Here is a 21763-nt window from a genome sequence, read left to right on the forward strand (position 1 = left end):
GATCCCTACATATAAATGGGAAAAATGGAAAATGCTACGGCTTTAGTATTTCCCTCCCCTTTCTACATACGGCTTCACAGTAGAGTTCGGCTCAATCACAGGAACAAATCGCTCATAGCATGATGAATACTAAGGATCGACCTAGCGCATTTGGCAAATAAAACTTGGCCGATACGCCTTGACAAAGGCTAGGTCTATACAACGTCAGTCACCCGCCCCGCCAGCTGCGTACCCCCCCCCCCCCCCAGGAGATTTCGGTGTAACCTTAAAGGGGCGTGTCTAACAAGGTTAACGTTCTGTGCGTATTGGCTATACGAGCTTGGCATCTACAGTCGAAAAAAACAAAAACAGGCTGAAAATGTAAGACGGGTTGCTATCTGCAAATGATAATTACGTTCACGTCCAGCTGCAAAAGGGTTGGGACGGGGTAGCTAGGCTAGCTGATAGCTTGTAACTCCCAGTAATATATTCCATCTGCCCAGGAGAAAACTAACTGGTACCGGTTGAAAGTAGTCAGGCTACATGAAGAATTACACTCAAGTGGGTCACATATCATCATGGTCCTCTTGGGGCCCCGGGCGATCTTCGAAGTCCACGGAAGCTCAATCGTTTTCAGATGTAGGCCATATTGCACTCTTCAACTGTATCAAGTGTAATGCACAAAATACACATGAAATATCGAAAACGAAAGGTCTCAATATGTCAACATTTTCCAGAAAAATAATATAATAATGAGAATAATTATTAACTCTATATTTCCAGGGCTGTTGCTCCCATCCCGTCTCTCGATCCGTAAGGCATGCAACTGCAATATATCTTTACGCACTTGACTGCGTGTCACCACTGCAATTAATTATTGGCTGCTAGCTTCCAACTGGTTACTAATCTATAATTTTTGGCACCATAGACATACAACCTATCACTAGTTGAGTTAATGTGTTGTCCGTGCGAACTCAGCAGTAACGAGCAACGGTTGCAACATACTTCGTATTTAGAAAATGGTATATGCTTGTTCGAGTAAGAAAACCATGGCATGTTACTTTCTAAAGTAGTTACTTTTCTATACGAGATTTTGATTTAGTAAAGTTGATAAAATGATACGGAGTAGGTCCTAATAACGCTTATTGTGCTATGCTATGTTATTGTAGTAACCAAGATAAACTAGGCCTGCAGTAGGCTAGCCTATACCATACTCCACAGGCCTACCTGCCTACCTTATGCCTAGGTATAGAAACCCGTTGTGGCTATTCGCACGAACGTAATCGTGCGAATAACATTGACTATTAGCACGCATGTAACTTGACCAATGGGCGCTCGTGGTTGATGTAACCAATGAACTGTCCTGATATGTGCTGGCCGGAAGGGATGAACAGGACATCGATGGACAATAACACAGCAGTGCATGACAATGGAACAGGAATTTGATAACTATGGGGATTTTCAGGGTTATGTTCAAAGGATATGGATACTTTTTCTATTTTTGTAATAAAGGATTCCAAAACCGTCGAAGCAGCAAACAAGCTACTAGATGAATTAAGTTCATCATATTCCTTATGCATTTTAAGAAAGTTTTGCAACAAATCTTTTCTGAAATATTCCAACAAAATCTTTAATTATTTCTCTGAATTTTCCCAGAATTGATCACATCTTTGATTTCTCTCATATTTTACAGATTTGGCTATTGATTTTGAAAAAGATAACCTTTTTTTTGAGAATCAGCAAATTTTCATCGACCAAAATCTTCAGGGGGGCAAGTGGGGGGGGGGGGGGGGCAAATCGACCGTGCACACCCAACACTGTGGTTGGGGCCATGGTTTACCTTCCCCGCCTACTCTGCTTTTCTAATCACTACATTCTAACATGCCTACTTATACCCACATACACGTTCGTGCGAATAGCAATCCTTATTGGCACGCTTTCGTGTGTAAAGTCACTGTCTATAAGCACGAGCATGTTCGTGCGAATATCGATGTTTATTGGTACGTCAACGTAACAATAACGGTTGTTATTGGCACGTGCACGTGCCAATAGACACGACCATAGAAACCTACTGCTAGTACTAGCATTGGCGTAGACTTAAGCATGGGGATGGATAATACAAATAAAAAGTAACACAAAACATTAAACTGATTTAATACGGAACTCGCAGAACAGGTGTACGTAACTTTGTGTGTCCCCTAGGCCTAGGCAAGGCTAGGGCCCAAATTTGCATACTGTGTTGTTCATATGTAGCTGCACTGATAGACACTGTAATTGCAGTGCTAGTAGGTCAAATTGTAGCCACTTTTTCAATCACAATTTTCTCCTTAAAGCTTAAATCAAAACAGTCAAAATTACTGCAGTGAAACTAGAAAAACATCAATTTGTATTCTGAGATACTTTCATGGTATTTCACCCATTTAGCAGAGTTGTACAGTCAACTTCATTGCATGTGCAAAGTTAGGGAATAATTACCTTTAATAGTTTAATTCGCAACTTTTTAAAGCATGATTCTTTCTATTTCTGGTGGCATCTGGTCATACCGTAGATAAAATCACATCCGAAGGATAGAACTAACCTGCAAATATTTGGGCATGTGTGACTTTTTATTTAGGGATAAGTTAGCCATTAAATTCAAAACAATTTCTTGGCAGAAGAGCTGTACTGACTATTTGTGATTTCAAATTATTTAAATCTATCTGTTTCCTATTTCTCTTGCATTTTTCTTCCAGATTTGAAGAAGACTACCTTTGAAATAATGTAGAGTCAATTGAGAGGATGCCTTACAATTGGAATCATAATGAAAATAGGAATTGGATGTAGTCTTGCTATTGCCAGTCCAATTACAATTGAGTGAAACAAGATGAGTATGAGAAGGTCTCGGATAAAGCCAGCTATAAATTTGGCAGCTTCTAGACGTTCCACCGCTGCCAAGTCTAAACCTGGCGCAACTTCATCCAACTCTTCCTCTGGAGGAACAAATTCAAATCAGAAAGCTAAACCCCCCAGTAAGAAGGCCCAAGAGGAAAAGCCCACCAAGAAAGAGCCAACAAAAAAACAACAACCAAAAGAAGCAAAGAGGCCTGACCTTGATACGAAAGATGACAAAGAAAAGACAAAAGATGCAGAATTAAATTCTTCAAAGGAAGGACAGTCTCGAGCAGTTGATGGAGCATTGAAAGAAGTAATCACTGACTTGGCAAAAGATGGTGTACCAGAAGAAAGGGACGCTGTACAAAGTACTAGTGTTGGCCAAAAGATAGATGACAATAACTTGGTGAATGCAGAACAGGAATCCTTACCAGTGAGTCTATTTGACATTTCAATAGCAATTCCTTCTCTCAAATCTACTACCTGGCTTCATTATTCTCTCTTAGTTCGCTGCAACTCAATTAGAATAAGACACTGTGGTTACTACAATGAAGAAAAACACCAAAAGTTAGCTCCATTCGTAATGTCAATTTATGAGATATGACCTTCTGAAATTTAGTTATAAACTCCCTGCCTTGCAAGATGCAAACAGTGTGTTTTGTGATCATCTTCTGACTTTGAGATCATGTGATGTGCTCTTGATGCCAGGTATGAAGCTGAAAGTTCTTACTTCTCTTTGCCAAAAGTCTCAAAATCTCTCACCAGATTTTTGATATATTTACTTAAGTTTGCAATTGCTGTTCACCTTCAAATAACTCTTTTTGTCAATCACAAATGACTATTGGGGTCACCTGATGCCCACATGAAGGGTTATGTGAATCTGTTATCATCAGTTGTGTATAAATGGGATCATTTCATCAGCCTAATGTAAGCAGGAGTTTGTAGAACCAACTTTAAAGGGATAGCATGCTTGTAATGTTGGGATTAAGTGAATCCATCAAATTACAAGTTTCACCTTGTAGCCAGTTAGAAATATTGTTAAAATTAACGTAAGAAATGTGATTTTTATATAATGTACAGTACAAAACACTGTTTAGTTCCTTGAACTGTGACAAATATGGTAAAGCATGATTTGTTGAATGTGTGAATATATGTACGGTTTGATGTACTTCTCTTACATTTTTCCTATGTGATAAACATTTCCAGTCATGTAATACAATTCTAGATGGCCTTAATTGTAAAAAAAAAAAAACTTGTGTTGCCTGGAAAAACTGTAAAAATGCTGCAGAAGATGAGACTATATTCTATCAAAATAATGGAATCGGAATTAACACATATAAGTACTTACTTTTTCAGACTGAAATATTCGACACTAGTACCACAGATGAGGGTTCAAACAAGTCCAGTAATCCAGTTCGTAGAAAGCGAATTACAGCAGTGCCAAACTTCAGTCAACGACGAGCGCCAGTGACTTCTAGTAAGAGTAGCTTGGTTGCAAAATCTAGACCAGCAACCACAAGAAAAGAAAGTGAAGTATCGCCTGGATCGTTAACAGTAACAGACCAGAAGGAAAAAAAGAAAGAAAACAACATCGCCGCTGCTGATGTTATCATTGATGGGCCGTCAGATACCAAGGAAAATAAAAAAACGGTTGAGCCTCCAGTGGTCCAACGAAAGATATTGGGTAAAGCCCTTTCTACAGCACAAAAGCATGGTAGGCTGTTTTACTTTGTTTGCTATGCTTAAATAATAATAATAATAATATTTGCTTTTTATATGGCGCTTTATACCAGCGATAGGTCTCAATGCGCTTTACAGACATTATATTACCCCTGGTCAATGATAACCTGTCCCAGAGACAATCCCTCCAGTCGGCAGCAGTTATATACTGCCCCCAATGACAATATACCTCACAGGTACCCCATTTAACCCCTGGGTCGAGAGTGGCAAGTGAAATAAAGCATCTTGCCCAAGGACACAATGTAATGAACTAGGCAGGAATCGAACCAGCAATCCTTGGATCACAAGTCCGACGCCTTAGCCAATTGGCCACCACACTCTAAAGGTAGATTTGAAATGGAACTGCATTGAACGTTCTGTAGAAAGTATGCATAGATATCCCTAAAATACAATATAAGGGGAAGAAAGTTAGAAGGTTTGTTTGTATGATCCGAGTCGCTTTTTTAATCTCAATTTATTATAATTTTTTTTATGAATTTTTCATTGTAATAGATGCTTTGCTGATTCTGTGGCAGTTTCGTACACTTTTAAGTGGGAAACTTATATTAGGATTACATATTACATTATTACATATTACCAAGTTTGCACAAAATAGTGACTGTATTTTGGAAAGTTTCTTTGATGTGTGTGAGGTTTATTGTAGTTGTACTCTTCTGCTTGTTGTGACTAGGAAACCCAGAAAATAAGGACCAGTCTACACAGATGGTCATCGAAAGAGACAAATTACAAAGTGCAAGTGCCAGGAAGGATGCACCAATACTGGATCCTATCACAGACAAGGCTGTGAATGGTCTATTAAGTGCAACCACCGAAGGGCCTCAGGAGGGTATGCGCCATGGTAACATTTACAAAAAGAGGCTGGAGGAAATGAATGCTTTAAAAAAAGAAGAGGTAAGAGGCGTAGAATACATCAATCTTGGTTTCTTGTAAGGTACAGTTCAAAACAACGATGGGATAAATATGTCGATCTATTTGGTTTCTTATAAGGTACAGTACGTTTCAAAATAGTTTCGATCACTGTTTGCATATTTTATAGAACCATATGTGTCTTTATTGTAGAAATTCATAGTTAGTTTTTAAAAACAAATCAAAGTAAAGCTATTACAAACATTTATTTATGCCACAGCTGTATATCGTGTAAATCTTGGTAAATACTCTCCCCAACTTTTTAAGGTGGAATGATCAAATCCTCGTCATGTTAGACTTTGCACTTCAAAGTTGCCTTGTTTCTGAAGAGAGTACAACTGAAAAATCCCCACTGATAACTGCTTCAAATTTGTAGTTTCTTTACAATTAGTTGCAATCTAGTGTTGATATGCTCAGCCTTTACCTTGATAGTTAAATAGCCTGGGACTATAATGGACCTGTTATTTATGAAAGCCCCCTAGGAAACTATGACATAAGGTATAAACTTCAAGGGTTTGCAATTGCATACTGAGAGAAACAGAGAGAAACATTAAATTTGTGGATCCGAAAACTTTGTCTCATGAAGTTAATGGTAAATAACGCACCAGCTAAGAGCAGCCAAGTGCTTGAAGTAACAAAAAGCGCTTACATTGACAGGTTTACCAGTTATGTACATGGCTTATACGTACATGGCTTGGTTAGAATGACTGAAAGTTTCAAATTCAAACCACGTCAAAATGCAACTTCATACAAAGTAATTTTGTTGAGCTGCCAAATTACAGTACCATTGCGTGGCAGCATATTCTTTACTGTTACTTTCTTTAAAAATTTGACAGGCTCCATTTAACCGAAGGAAACGCTTCATTCAGCATCCAAAGGATGGGATAGATACCAGCAAGATGAAAATGAAAGACTTGATTTACTTTAATCCCAAGAAAAATAAGATGAGGTAAGATGATTCAGTCTACATTCACAGCACAAGCAATGCCACTGTATGCAAGTTACAGTCAAAGAGAGTCGCGGAATTTTTAGCCGAGACATTATAACCCCACTATGCATATAGTTATAAACATGAACTAAGCAATCTGAAACTCTACAAATATTTATCTTTTCTTTTCAACATTTTTATTCGCTCCATATCTGCAAATGGGGAAATGTTTTAGCAAAAAATACCTTGTCATGATTGTGTGATAATTTTACAATAAAAAGGTAGTTAATTGATTCTTTAGACCATTAAGATTGAAATACATAATGAGGCTTGGTGAGGGCTTGTGATGTACTCTCAGATGCAATTGTATTTTACCTGCGGAACAAGATCATAGGCTCTAAGATAGTAGTTTTCAATGAGGGATTTGCTGGAATATATCGGGCTTCATACCACACAGGATATATCAGTGGCTTGAAAATTATTAAAATATATTCTCCCACATGACAGTAATAAGGTTAGAGTTAGCCAACCTGATGAGTCGTATCACTGAAGAAATCAAGTTCTTTATTGTGTCTCAGCCTCACTTTGTGCATAAATGAATGAAGCAGTCACGGTGTATGAAACAGTGGACAACCAGGCTTTACATCTTTGTTGGCCGAGCAGCAAATTTAGTCATTCGAAACAATAACAATGACCAAAATGCACACTGTAGGAGAGAGGTATAGGTTGGTTAATAGCACACAAGCTTGGTTGTGATACCGTTTTCTCAATTTACATATTTTGAGGGTATCTTGTTACAATGCAATCTGAATTTGATATAAACAATTGGTCATCCTCTGGACAACTTCCACAGCTGAGTTTGTTTGTCCAAACAGATAATTGGTCATCTTGGATGACCGGATTACGATTTAAAATTTGTCCTGTCTAGGTGTATATTACTTATGTCATTTTGCAATGAATATTGTAATTTGTTTGGTTCAAAAGTAAAGAGTTGTAACTTGGCTTCCATACAATCAAGCATGAATATGTTCGGGGAGCCTTTCAGATGCCTCACTACACCAAGTACATACTTGCTTCAGTTGAACTCAAGAACTGCAGCCACTGGATATGAAATTGGACTAACCAAATATTTCTTTGCTATTTCATCTGTGATGTATAGGTTTGTATTCATTTGCATATCCTTTGATTTTCTGATAGGTCTCAAGGAGCTAATGATATGGAGAAAGGTTCAGCCACTGCAAAGTAAGTCAATAAATTCCTCTTCATTAATGATAGAAAAGCTATAAAATACCTGAAATTTAAATCACTGGATTAATCACATTTTAATTTAAGTAGGACCTAGCATAGCCTGCACTTTAGTTTCCATCCTATGGAATGTTGCCATCCAAAAATTTCATCTTTCATTAATTGCTCAATTTAAACAATCCTCCTAGGTTTTAATATTAGAAATCTGGAATAGCCTATTATTATTTGACCTAATTATATCCCAAAGATTTGCGATGATCGTAAGGATGATTCAGAAGTTTTTTTTTTTTTTTATGAGTGAGGTTGTCCTAGGATCTACAAACTTTGGGATGTCTTGTTCTAATTGTGGGATGTATATCCGTGCACTATGGTCAAGCATTACAGATAACATTTTATGCCACAACAGAAATGTCTTTTATGTAAAATTAAGAGTATTTAACAATGTCATTTAAACCTATAACCATGTTCTCTAAATGTATTGTTGATTATGATCAATAGCAGTAACTAAGGAGATCTATGAAAGCATTTTTCAAATTTCTTGTTTTATTTATTATAATTCTTTTATGAGCTACACGTTTAGCAGGTTCCAGTCTATCTTCCAGCTGCTAGAGTGTGTGTGCACTGACAGTCAGTAGTATTAATGAAAATTACCTCTCTTAGAGACTGTGATTCAGTAACATATCTATAATAACCCAGCATATACTTTACTCTCAACTTGGTGAACGGTTTTATTTCCTATTGCTGTATGATCATGTGTAAATATAAATAAGTCCTGTGTAAGAAACAAATATGTGACCAGAAAGCAACTTTATTTTGAAAAGAAGATTGACAATTTTCTCACAACACATTGTTTGGTGTTGCAGCAGGAACCATGGAGTGGTATATGGGACTTAAGAATGTATCAGGGTGTTGTGTAGATTTTCATGTTCGTTGCCTGTTTGCTTGTGTTAGATTTTTACTCTCAACTATCATTGTGTTACCCAGACAAGTCAATGGCCTGTCTACACCAAGAAGAGATGAAGGTGAAGGTAACATGGAAAGCTCGGAAGAAACAACAGTAGCTGCAGCACCACAAGTCAAGATTGGTCCCGATGGTAACGTCATCCTTGACGTGCAGAGGTAAATGAGTATGTAAATAGCTGAATTTACTGTCTTGCTACTTACCTCTTAAACAGGGGTGGGCAACCTTTTTGAATGAATGGGCCAGATATTAGGAGTGAAAGATTGACAGGGCCGCACCTAACCAACGACCTGCTGTTGATTTCAAACCTTTGATTCCGAGGACTTTCAAGCAATAGGTGTGTGTACTTAATCTGTATTCACAAAACATAATGTCAATACAGTACAGTTGATAATTAATTGGGGATAATAGGCCTACCTGACAGCATCATTAGTGCTGATAAATTCTAAGCAGCTAGCTCGTTTTTGAAGATGATGTAAAATAGATTTTTTTTCTTTTTCTTGCGACATCTCACAGGCCGCAAAAAAATCACTGGCGGGCCGCATGTGGCCCGGGGGCCGTAGGTTGCCCACCCGTCTTAAAAGAATGACTGTTTGCAGTTAGTTTGATTCTTGATTTGACAGAAATCAATTGATTCAGTCCTTGCTCAATATTTATTTCTTATACCATTGTATGAAAACAAGTAGAGGAATGCAAAATGTTTATGGCCCATACAATTTGTTTGCATTCCATGAAAAATTTGCTATGGTCAAATGGTGCTGTCACTGGTGAGCTTTATAGACTTTTCATGAAGTAAAGAGGACATTTGCTAATAGATTAACATTTATCACCATTATATGTGGAGTATGGTGCTGTAATTATTGATTTAGTCTGTGTCATTTCAGGCATTTACCTGTAGCATAATTTCAAGATAATAACACTGGAAAAACTTTGGAGTCATTACATCTTCTCAAAGCTTTCATTTATGTTACACTACGACATATCAATGCCCATTGTTTGCCTCTAGTTATCTTTTCATGTTAAAATGGGTCAGATAGACAACCCTTTCAATATTTCATATGTTACAAGATGTTAGTCTTGGTGATGTTAAGAGTTTGTTGTGCTATAGTTTTCATGTGATCTTGTTCTCAGTGTGTTTTCATTGTTTAGCAATTGCAATTACTCAGTTTTTTTCCTGTTCAATAAATGAAGTAAAGTCAATACAGACAGAAGAGTGGTAGAAGGCAAAAAAAGGATCTTCAGTAAAGAAGTCTATTCAATTTTTACCCTATAGTTTGATAATTATCTTAAAGAGCTGCAGGTCATTCCTTTGCTTAAATCATATATCTTAATCCACCATCAATGGTTTGCTTCTTCTCCAAAACAAATCTTCATCTAGATTTTCCTAAATAACGGGTTTGATAAATGAATTAAGCTCTCGTACATAATTACTACAAGACATAATCTGCATTTTGAAAATACACTATCAGTTGGATCAACATGGTTCTTTCTTGAATCATTACAAGTAATCCTAGCTCTGTAACGTAGCAAAAACCTACAGTATATACTAACTACAGTAGGTGTGTTGTTTAGAATTAAGCAAAAGAAGAAAAGCCTTAAAACCAAATGTAATTTGTGCATGGAATTCTGTCTGCTGTGATAGCTGCACTGTGACCTTATTAAATCTATATACTTTTTGTAAGTAGTAATACATGACTGCTGTTAGGACTTTGGTAACACAAGATGTGGTGTTCTAAAGTTTAAATTTTAATTTGTGTAGCCTTGTTAAGATGGTGACTCCTAAAAGGAGACTAGACGAATCTGAAATTACTGAAGTGAAGGAAGATTCTTCATCAACAACTTATTCAAGTTTTCGAAAGTCTAAATATTCTGCTGCCTGGTCTGCTGGAGGTAAGTAATTACCTTGATAGGTGAAGTCAATTAACATCACAATTTAAGAAGCATTTCTCGATGACATGTTAAAATGCAACCTACTTTGTTGTTGTTGTTGTTGATACTCACTACAGTTGAACACTCACTACAGTTGAATATTTAAACACCAGCCATAATAAAAAATTTGAGGTTGCCAGTTTGCTTAATTTTGGCAATGCCTTAGTTTATATACTAACATAAGCCCTAAATTTGAAAATCATTTACAATGTTTGCAAATTAAAGGAATTTCTTGTAGCCATTACCAGGCAACTTAGTGAGTCCATACTCTTGTTCACTTCCATTTTCCAAAGCTCTTCTTGGTGTACTGTGGTTCAGTAAGGTTACATCCCACACACCTCCATCATGAATGGAGATTTCATGTTTGCTGCAGTTTGTGCAGAGCTTCCATGGTATGGTGTAAGTCACTGCTTGGTAACAATCCGGCTCCCTTGGGGCAATCAGAGAAGAAAATGTAACTTAGCAAGGATATGTTTGTAGAAAAGACCACACAACTTCTAAGCAAAGGTACCTTCATTCTCCTTCAATACCATCTGAAAGTTTGTAGCTTTCTTCTTTATCGCCTCATTTTCCATCTTCAGTTGGAATAGTGTAGATTACAATCAGTTTTGCACTTTGAGATATTACATTATGAAGTGCTATTGATCAATTTTGCTACTTTCAGAAACTAACAGATTCTACAATGCTTTGAGTACTGTTGGTACAGACTTCTCCATGATAAATGCCATCTTCCCAAACCGTAAGAGACGAGAATTAAAGAATAAATTCAAACGAGAAGAGAGGAGGAATGGTGCCCTGGTGGAAAAAGCACTTCGTAAGTTGGATACAAACTTTTCTCATTCAAATATTGATTTTTGTTGTTTTTATCTGTCAATCGGTTTATTGATTGCTCTTACCTGTCTAATGGTTTATTGATTATTGTTGTTTTTGTCTACAGTATTGAAAATTTGATTATTTATCTGGCTATCAACATCATATATTGATAATTGCTGATATCTGCAGAATGATATATTGATGATTGCTGTTATTTGTCTAATGACTTATTGATTATTGCTGTTATCTGTCTGATGATTTATTGATTATTGCTCTTATCTGTCTGATGATTGATTAATTATTACTCTTATGTTTCTAATGATATATTGATAATTACTATTATTTGTCTAATATCTTGATCATTGCTGTTATCTGTCTAATGATTTATTGATAGTTGCTGTTATCTGTCTATCGATAAATTGTTTATAGTTGTTATCTACTCAATGATGGAACGAGTGTTGCTGTTATGGTTTTGTACTTTCTTGCTTAAAGTATCCTCTGTGGTGTTTGACATTCTGTTTGCATATTAATTAGTTCTGTGGATTTTTAGTTTGGTTCATTGCTGATAAATGTTTTAAAATCTCTCTTCAGGAGAAACAAAGACTTTTGATTTCTCCAACTTCAAAAACATGGAAGAAGATGACAATGTTGCAGATTCTCAACGAGTTAGTGGTGAAACCAAGACTGTCACCAAGCCATCCAAGAAAAGAAAGAAGAAGAAAACTGAAGACCCTGAAGGTAAAGTCACCTTTGTGTTTGTCCACCAGTTCTACTATCTCTAAAGGGAGCTGTGGCAAGTTGAAAGGTTTCACAAATACAGGGAAAAACATGGGAGATGTCATCACCAATGCTTCTCTGACCCCTTCCCAAGAACATCTTCACATTACAATTCCCTTTTCCATCAAAATAGAAAGATTGAGAAAACTATGTAGTAATTATGCATATATATTACTTAGTAGAGCCATTGCTGAAATTATACATTTTTATATGTTACGTAGAGTTAACATTGACCTGTCTCTGTTGGGTGTTGGACTTAGGAAGAGCCATAAGGAAATAGCTTGAACTGACACAATACGATGCAGATGGTCAGTTCGAGTGTGGCAAGTTTGTGTATACTATACAGCAGAGTCATTACTGAAAATTATACAGTTTAATGTGTTAAGTAGTTTGAAAATTGATCTGTGTCTGTGTGTTGTATCAGGAATAACCATAGTGAACTAGTTTGAAGCAATGCTTCAGGTCACAGTGGGATCATGTAAATGTTTCAGATTGTATCTGGCAGTAAGAAGCTGGGTATTGTATAGGAATGAGACAAAGTTAACATCACCAGACAAATTCACATTTTGTCACATTTTACAAGATGTTATTTAAAACTGCCTTCTGCAATTGCTACCGGACATGTCATCTCTTTATTTATCGATTTATTTTTCTTAATCTATTTCTTAATCGATTTCTTTATCTTAATCTATCTTACTATTTACATACTTCTGAAATTGTTTTGGACTATTGCATTTTAGTTTTTAGTATCGTGTAGTACGGGTGTTTTTCTTCTTTTTTATATTGTTGCTTTTGGTTGTTACATTTTTTTGCCTTATTGGTTCTATATATTTAATATTTGGTTTTTGTTACTACTTGTTTTTAGGTTTTACATTTGTAAAGCGCTTTGAGCAGCTTTGCTGATTATGCGCTATATAAATATTACTTATGATTATTATTATTGTTTCTACAGATTCTTATGTTGCACCGAGAAGCAGAAAAGCTGATAATAACAACCAAGAAGATGACAACGATGATGAACCGATAGAGATCGATGAGGATGCATTGCCTTCACCTACAGATACCGAGCTCACGTCTGCTATCATCCCTGAGAATGAGCAAACAAAGAAGGATGCATTGGAGAGTTTACAAAATCCTTTTGCTTCTACCAAAGTGCTCTTTGCAAAGGCAGAAGAGAGAAAGAGCAGTGGGGAGGAGGATGAATTTGACATGGAATCAATCCTAGGAAAACCGACTCGATCTGGTCGTCAACCGAAACAACGAGAGGTATTCACCATTCAGGACACTCTTTCACAACCAAGGGTTATTCGTCCAAGTGCCGAGAAGGATAATGCCCACCACACCAAAGGTAAAACAGGAAAGCGCAAGAAAAAGATGAAGCATAAAAAATCGAAAAAGTGTCATCCATACAGACATACCATCCCTGGCATTGGAACCTCTGGTGCTGTTCCGGTGGCTTCCACGAGTGAGATTTCCCAAGAGACAACAGCATCGAGAGTTCCACCTTTACATCCAGAGCTATCAGAATGCTCTCCTCAAGGCCCCTTTGGTATGGACAGTTCTTTACAATTACCTTCCAGCATGCAGGACCAGCATCCTACCAACTCTCCATCCTATAGAACCGAACATTACCTTGTAACATACCCCGATGGAACCAAAACTTTAATTCAAATGCCCGTCTCGGTTGAAAATGACAAGTCTTTCGAATTTGTCTTGAACGTATTGCCGTCACCGTATCGTGAAGGGACCACTTTACAGTTAGGCGTCATTCCTAAGAACGGCAATTTTTCACCCCACACTCCTGTACAGCCATTAGCAGGTGGCATGAATATTCCAGTGTCCACACCTGGTCAAGGGATACCTGTCACTCAGGTTATGACACCTGGGTCAACCATGGGTAACCTTGCAATGGGATCACTTAGTCAACTTAGATTAGGGACAAGTCCTCTTGTGTCTGTTCCAGGCCCAAGTGCTTCATTCAGCCCGGGCTTAGCAGCTAGCAGTAGTCGATACGATTGGTCCTGGAGCTTACCACAAAGCAATCCATTAAGAAAGACAGGCATGTCAGCCTTGTCTCCATCTAACTTTGTGTCTCATAGCAGAGCATCACCGGGGGTGACGACTGCTTCAGGTAATAAGTACTCAGGAATCCCCTCTGTTTTACTCACCTCAGATAGCAGAGCTTTGCCTCGGAGTTCTGCCTTAAATAAGCCTTCTGGTCAGCTGTTATCAGGAGAAATTACTCCAAACTTAAGTCTGACCACTTCTTTATACCAGACCTCAACGACTGATTCTATTAGGACTTCGGGTCAACTGTCAGCAGAGTCTGTCGGTCAACCTTCGGATGGAAGTGCTTCTCAATTTAGTAAGATGTCGTCATCACGTCAGTTCTCTCCTGGAAACTCTCTCCCGTCATTCAGGTCGGGGTTTGATCGGATTACAAGTAACTTTGAGGAAGAAAGCAGTAGACCTCCCATCCAAATTCTCTCTTCCCAAAGCCAGCCAAGTCAAGATCGGCTGTTTGTCTCTCAGAACGTTATCGACGCAAAAGAAGTTGCGTCATCTTCCTTCAATTTGACAGATTCAAATTCTCATGAGATCTCTATCCGAATGCAAAACAATCCGAGCAAAGGAATACACCAGCCAGAAAGGTTTGTAGAGATTCTCTCCAGTAACGGACAACTTGTTGTTGGTGATAATCAGGTAACAGATAACTCCAACATTGAAACCGAGGTTGTTTATGTCAGCGGTTTGGTGGACCCATTACCTGCCGGTTCTGAAATATCGGACCCCATTATTGCTCAGCATGTGGACGTATCAAGCTCAGTGCAACATGATGACTCTCAAGCGACAGAAAGTGAGGCTTTTGTCCCTGTTTAATATATCTCTTACAACACATTAAAATTTGGTAAGCTAAATCTAAAGTGAGAGAGAGAGAGCACAATAAGGATGGTTGAGAAGGTAAAATCCCTTTACAGAGAACAACAGTTCATCATCCATACAAATCCATCTCCTGAGGTCGGAGCTATTTCGATATGCTATTTTCTCCCAACCCATAGCCTCGGGACAGTGCGTGTTTGGTTTCGATTTAAGATCTAAGAGGTCTATCTACTTTAAAATCGAATATTCTATTTTAATTGTAAATCTGCTCTCTGTGTTAAGAAAGCAATCAAGTGTTTGACATTAATTTAGGGATTCCTCAGAGATGAGTTAAGGCTCACAGAGTGTTTTCTATATTTGTTTTAGTGGTTTATTCTATTACCAGTCGAAGAGAGGTATGATGCTAGTCAGTCCCCACACAGTGTTGAAGAAATAAAAGAGTCCTTTATCCATCCTGTTTAGTGCTAATAAGTCAGGACGACAAAATATTAGCAATTAGCCGAGTAAAATTTAGTTGGAATGAGCCAGCCAATATCAGTAAGTTGTTACAGTATCATATTAGTTATTGGGTGTGTTAATAGAAGTGGCAATTTTATTTTCTCTCAGTTTATGGCGTGGATGCTTGTCCTTAAACCAGTGACACTAAAGAGTAAGAGGAATGATATGCAGAATATATCAATCAATCAGAATACACGGATATAACTTCCAGGTCTGACCGTTAATGACCGATATGAATAATGACGGCCATGCTTGTTTGAGATAGGTGGGATGGGGTGATATGTTGAAAGGATATTTTGGTGGCTGAGAGACGATTTTTCTGAATCTTTAGGGAAAACCACATCCTCTTAGCAATTTCTATGGTGAAGTTTTGAACTTTCCCAGTCTTTCCAGATATTTTGTAAATGCTTCTGGCAACAGCAGAATTGATGTAATCGGGGCAAATTAGCTGAAATTGTCTTTGCTTTTCTAAATCATCTATCCACTCCGGTCAAGAATGTTTCTATGAAAAAGAAATGTGTTGATAAAATTCAGTTCAGAGAACTTTCACAGCTATTAAAGCAAACATTCCAAATACATCAGGTTTGTATAGGATTAATCAATAAGCCGATTGTAAAGTGGACCTTTTGCAAAGCATTTGCCCAGGTGACATCACAGACCCCCTAATGTGATCTACCTTCCTGGAGTAGTTGAATGTTTAGCCAATCAAATAGGTTACATTCAATGAACCATTATACCTCGAGTCAGGGCCAAGATATTGAGATGGGGTTTTCAACTAACAGTGTGGAATATTTTTCTCTTCAATATAAGTGTCGCATTGTCTATTACCAGAAAATTATCTTAAAAGATTAATTAATAAAAAATATTTGTGTTTATGGAAAGAAAAGACAACTTTGCACCTGATGCTGATAAAGAAGTGCCATGTACACAAATCAAGCACACACGTACCGGTGTTTCAAGGGAAACCTAATATGTCCTTCCTCAATCCTCGATATAGGTTTTGAAGTGTTCACTATGATGTTATCATTGAAAATGAAGACAGCTTTTATAAAAAGCCACTTGATAATATTCCTCAGAAAGATGTTCTAAGTTGAAAATAGAATTTAATTCACCATAGATCGTTGTAAATATATAAGGGAACTTGACGAGTAAGAAGTCAACAAATATATCTCAGGGAATAACACATATCCCCTGTATTTATCATTTAAATGTGTTTTCTTCTAATGATTTGAGAAGTCGAGAAATGCTTCTAGCCTAATGACTTTTTTTTCTTTTTAGATTGTTTAAATAATATTAATTTATTATGACACCGTGGAAGTTTCCATTTGTACAACAGCTTATCAAAATTCATTTGATGTTTCTTGATAGAAATTTTATTTATTATGATAAATAATTTGATACGCAAGTACTAGGTTTTCTCTTTTCCGTAAAGATTTCAAGGTATGAAAGAGCACATGATATGATCGTGCAACGATATTAGATATAGCGGAAAAAAATGTTCAATGTATAACCCATTTGTTCTGATATGGGTAGTCTCATCAGTATTAATATGAAATATTAAAAAAAGACAGAACTTAAGGAAATGTCGAAGAGTACGAATGTCTTCTCTCTCAGTTTGAGTCCATTCCAGTGGAATCTTTTCGATGGTGATGGCGCGTGTGTGACGCCTCGTTTTGGGAAATACGATACTCGCATAACGGTAATGTGGGTGAACTTCAGTATGTGGATGCACCATATGAACAGATTTGGAAGGTCAACAGAGGTCAAAGTCGGAAAAACCTGTAGCCTAAACATGAGAACTCGAGAACCAAAGCGTTAATTAAATCAATACGTATTATGTGGATCATGCACAGTATTAGGTACGAGAGACCTATTGTTTTCTAAAAAAAAGTTTGCCCGAAAAGTACACCGTTTTTTGAAGTTCATACTGGGTATGTAGATCACTCTGAGTGAGTGTAAAAAAAGATATTGAAATTGGTGGAGGTCGAAGGTCAATACCTGAAAACATTCTAAATATTAAGGTTCGTAAGTTAATATTAGTTATACGTGCATACATGGTATATGGATGCACCTTATTGAGTATTCTAACCTATTTGTTTTTCTGTGGAAGGTCGTTTTCGTTCCTCTTAAACCCTCTCAGTTTTGTCAAAGAACTTTTAACTTTATGTTCGACGCCACGGCTTTTCCAGGAAGCATCTGAGCGGCTAAAGTAATTATAAATGAATGAGAGAAAATCTGTTTATCCTTTAGGTCTACTTTTCCCCGATTTGGACCAACGAAATGCTGCCGCTTTGTTGGGGCTGCATGATATAGTCCAATTAAATTGAATTCCTCTCAGAAATTTATCTCTGTACTTAAAGATCGCTTCAAGAAGAAAAGCAACTATCTGTTAACGCTGCAGCCAAAGACCCCAGGGTCCGCACAAGTGCTTCTAATACATTTCAGAGAACTGTAATTCCTCTTTCTGATCTGTTATTGTGTGGTTTAAAGACGCTTACGAGAGAACAAGGAATACCTTAAAATTCTTCAGCTTCCCCAACTCTTGCCCCATGTTTTTTTTTGTGCTTTAACCTCGCTTAGAGAGGGCAATGTAAATATGTGAACTGCACAACAGCTTCCGCCCCCCCCCCCCCCTCCACCGGACCCCGAGAGACACTCCATACAGTTTTAGAGTAAATCCTCTTCCTGTCATGTAGGTTTTTATCTAAAATGTTGCCGCTTTGGGGGACTTTTCCCCTCTCCTCTCAGCCAATAACTGTGCAGTCACAACATCTCAGCACAGTTAGATTAGCCTACATATAATTTTGATACTTTCCTTTAAGTTTTCCATATACTCTTCCACTGTGAATTACGATTTCTGGCATGATCGGCATCCCAACGCTTTCACTAAATGCTCGGAAAACTTGGAGAAAATAGAAAAAGGGAATCCCTTTTGGTTACGTAGTCGACAGTCTGGGATGAAATAGTCGACTTCTGACGCAGGAGCAAATATTTCCTTACTTAATTTTGCTAGGTTAGGTCCCCCCCCCCCCCCTTCTTTCCAATGACATAACTCAGTCAACACCCATTTTGTCGAACTGAACTATAAGACGAATGATCTGATTTATAAAATCAAATATAGTGTGGTTGAACACATATGATCTTTTCGCCAACCAAATCATATAAAAATTAAAAATCAAATATAGCCATACACGGAAAACTCGCCCTGCTATAGACTTTTACCCATACCTATACCTAAAATGGTCAATAACAAGAAAACACGGCCTGCAATAAGTGCGCACATAGGATTTAATTTCCGATGTTTTTTTTTCTTATTTTGTTTTTATCTTACTATGAAATCGGTAGACACTACGTATACTAATTCTCTAGTAATAACGAAAAGTTTAACATATCCAAGTCAAAGTTAAAGTCACAACACTATTGACAGATTTGGTTACGGTGCTTGTTACTGGTTAAACGTATTCAATAACCTAGCTCGTGTGAGCGGCCTATAACAAAGAACCCACAAAATGGGTCGAACAGGATAGTTCATTTTGACAAAGCATTGGCCTTTAATCGTTCAGTCTCGCGCTTGATGTGAATAAAATAATGCAGTCATTCAACGTGAATAATTAATATAACAATGCATACTTTCAACACAAAACAGAATCCAAAGTCATTCGTACTTTCTAGCATTCAGCAATAATGAAGGTGTTACTCTATTCACAATATCAAAGTACCCACGAAAACTTATCAAACAGCTACAGGGTTGAACAAGCAGCCACGGTCACGTCAGTGAATAGTGGCGTAGTATATAGATGGTAGCCTGTACGTTATACTGATGCTGAAGTAAAAAAGCAAGGAAACTATAATTTATCTAAAATTAACTGTTTAGTTTTAACTACAGGTTTCTCCATCGAGAAACATAACAGAAAAAGAGCATGGCTCATTATGTTTGGTTAATTCACTTTAGCATCAGCGGAGCCGTGATTGTAGTTGAGAATCTTTGAAAACGCACCAAATTCGTACGTTTTGTTTAAATGCTTACTGTCTAGTTTTGTTCAAACTTAGGCTATGACCAGCAGGGAACTTCGGTTTATCTCAGTGATAAAATGTTCTGCTGTTTCTCGGAATGAACGCCCGACAGGATTGAATTATATTACTTTCTACCCATTAATAACATGATTGGGCCACTGGTAACTATCACAATCATGGCAACAGCCCTCGCTAATGGTGGAAAGCACCTTTAGCTCGATGAAATGAAAGTTTATCAAGTTATTATATGGTCATTGTGCCTCTAAATTGCAATATACTTCAACTATTCTACGACAGATGTGAATTATAAATTCGTATGCGTTCAATCCAGGGACGTAGCTAAGACCTGATGCTTGGGGGAGGGGGGGGGGGGTGTAGTGGCTGAAAATCCAACTGGATGGGTTTGAAGCCAGAAAATTACGACTGCTGCCTTGTACCCCCCCCCCCTCCCATCCCTAAACCACCCCGCGCTACTCGTCATCGATACGGTCAGTGTCAGTCAGACACTGATCTTTGGCGACTGCACTTTTGTTCCGATCTTTTCTCGATACATATGTACCGGGCCACTGGCACTCACTTCACAAACTTATTAGCCCCCCTCCACCCCGCCCCACCCCAAACCAAATATTTTTGTGAAAATTCGGGCAATATGCTGATAACGTTTCGGGCACCTACTGAAAGAAATATAATTTGCAATGTGTTTTTCAATGGTTAAACTGATATTATTATTGCCATTAATATTGGAACGACTTCCCCAATAATTCTAACCAATATTAAAGGGTAATAACACGGAAAATGATTGTTATTGGCATGCGATGAAATGCACATTAACATGTGGAACGCGCGCGAAAAAAAATGGTTATATGTTTATCGGGCAAGTCGTTAGGGGCCAGATCAAATTGAGCTCCTACGCCTATAGCGGTAGTTCTAAAAGGCATTTTATTTTTAATATTCAAAATCATACACAGTTTTGTATGGTGCAGAATAAGAATTGCGAGATACAATTTCTCAAAGTGGCAAGGAAAACGTGGTAAATATGACTGATTAAAGGGCAATTTGGCCGATATTTTTCAATTTTTAGTACATTCACAATCATAGGCACATATGAATAGGCCTAGATAAACTAGAATGAAACAGTCGGAAATTCCGACTGTTGCACTCCAATTTCCCAACTATCGTCAGTTTTGCCAAGTTTGAGGTGTAAGACACCCATACAGCCTCCCCCCCCCCCTCTCTAGAGACGTCCCTGGTTCAATCTCCCATTCATGTACTTTTCGCTGCCCAATTTGATTTGTTAGGGGTTTTAAAAGTAACAAAGTCCAATATTTCAGGTAACTGAACTTACAATGAGTTAAAATTCAATTTCTCATGTGCAACAGCTTTACTATAATCTTTACTAAGGTAGAGTTCAAGAATGTTCAGTTGAACCCCCATGCTGATTTAAATAATCCTTCAATAATGTGAGTTCTTTCACAGTGTTATCATATAAACCAGTTTGATAAAAAAACACTATTGCAACAAAGTTGCAATAATTGCAAACTGCATACTTTTATTTTTTATAACATAATACACAACATGTGTTCGAATTAATCAAATAAAAGCGCATGACAATAAAAATGAATGTTTTATGACTTTTTAAATATTTATCTACATTTGTAAATTCAACTTTTCATCACACAAGTTTTGAAAACATGCACTACCATATAATGATGTTGCTTTTATCAGTTACAGCACAAAAAAAGTAAAACTCATTATTAGACTTTGGTTAGCTTATTTGTAAATTTGTATTTAAGTGTTTGTCTAACTTGGTAGCATCACATAAAATGATCAATGATATTCTAAATAATGTAGGCATTTCTGTAAAAGCATGTTTGCCACTTCCGCCATCTTTTATGAAAAATGTATAATATTAAATTATCTACATATGTAGTGTATTAAAAGCAGTACCAGCGTATACATTTCTAATTGTTTTAGGCATTACCTCTTTCAAGTAATTAATCAGTTTAGTCAAATGAACTTCGTAACCAACTAATTCAAATATCTTAAAACATGTTAAGAAAATGCAATGTCTACAAATCAAACAAATAATTAATGCAAATGTTGAAACATTTAACCAAATATAAAATATATAATCCTATATATATATATATATACACACACATATATATATATATATAAGAATAATAATAAAAATAATAATGATAATGATAATAAATCTACTT

The 21763-nt window shown here is 37.1% G+C and overlaps 1 protein-coding gene across 2 annotated transcripts; it reads left to right on the forward strand.

Moving 5' to 3' along the window:
• Positions 1 to 867: 867 nt before the first annotated feature.
• LOC139961361 (uncharacterized) lies at positions 868 to 17933 on the forward strand. 2 transcript variants are annotated; one of them, XM_071960506.1, is made up of 11 exons: positions 868 to 1001; positions 2712 to 3283; positions 4207 to 4564; positions 5261 to 5481; positions 6333 to 6445; positions 7622 to 7666; positions 8654 to 8788; positions 10390 to 10520; positions 11224 to 11373; positions 11964 to 12110; positions 13102 to 17933. In XM_071960506.1, exons 2-11 carry the CDS (start codon positions 2843 to 2845, stop codon positions 15027 to 15029), a joined length of 3669 nt encoding a protein of 1222 aa, XP_071816607.1. In that variant the 5' UTR covers positions 868 to 1001; positions 2712 to 2842; the 3' UTR covers positions 15030 to 17933. The 2 variants fall into 2 exon arrangements, with proteins under 2 accessions (XP_071816607.1, XP_071816606.1); XM_071960505.1 differs by having other exon boundaries at positions 892 to 1017.
• The last annotated feature ends 3830 nt before the right edge of the window (positions 17934 to 21763 follow it).

This window comes from Apostichopus japonicus, chromosome 20 (genome assembly GCF_037975245.1).
Source record: "Apostichopus japonicus isolate 1M-3 chromosome 20, ASM3797524v1, whole genome shotgun sequence".
Lineage (NCBI taxonomy): Eukaryota > Metazoa > Echinodermata > Holothuroidea > Aspidochirotida > Stichopodidae > Apostichopus > Apostichopus japonicus.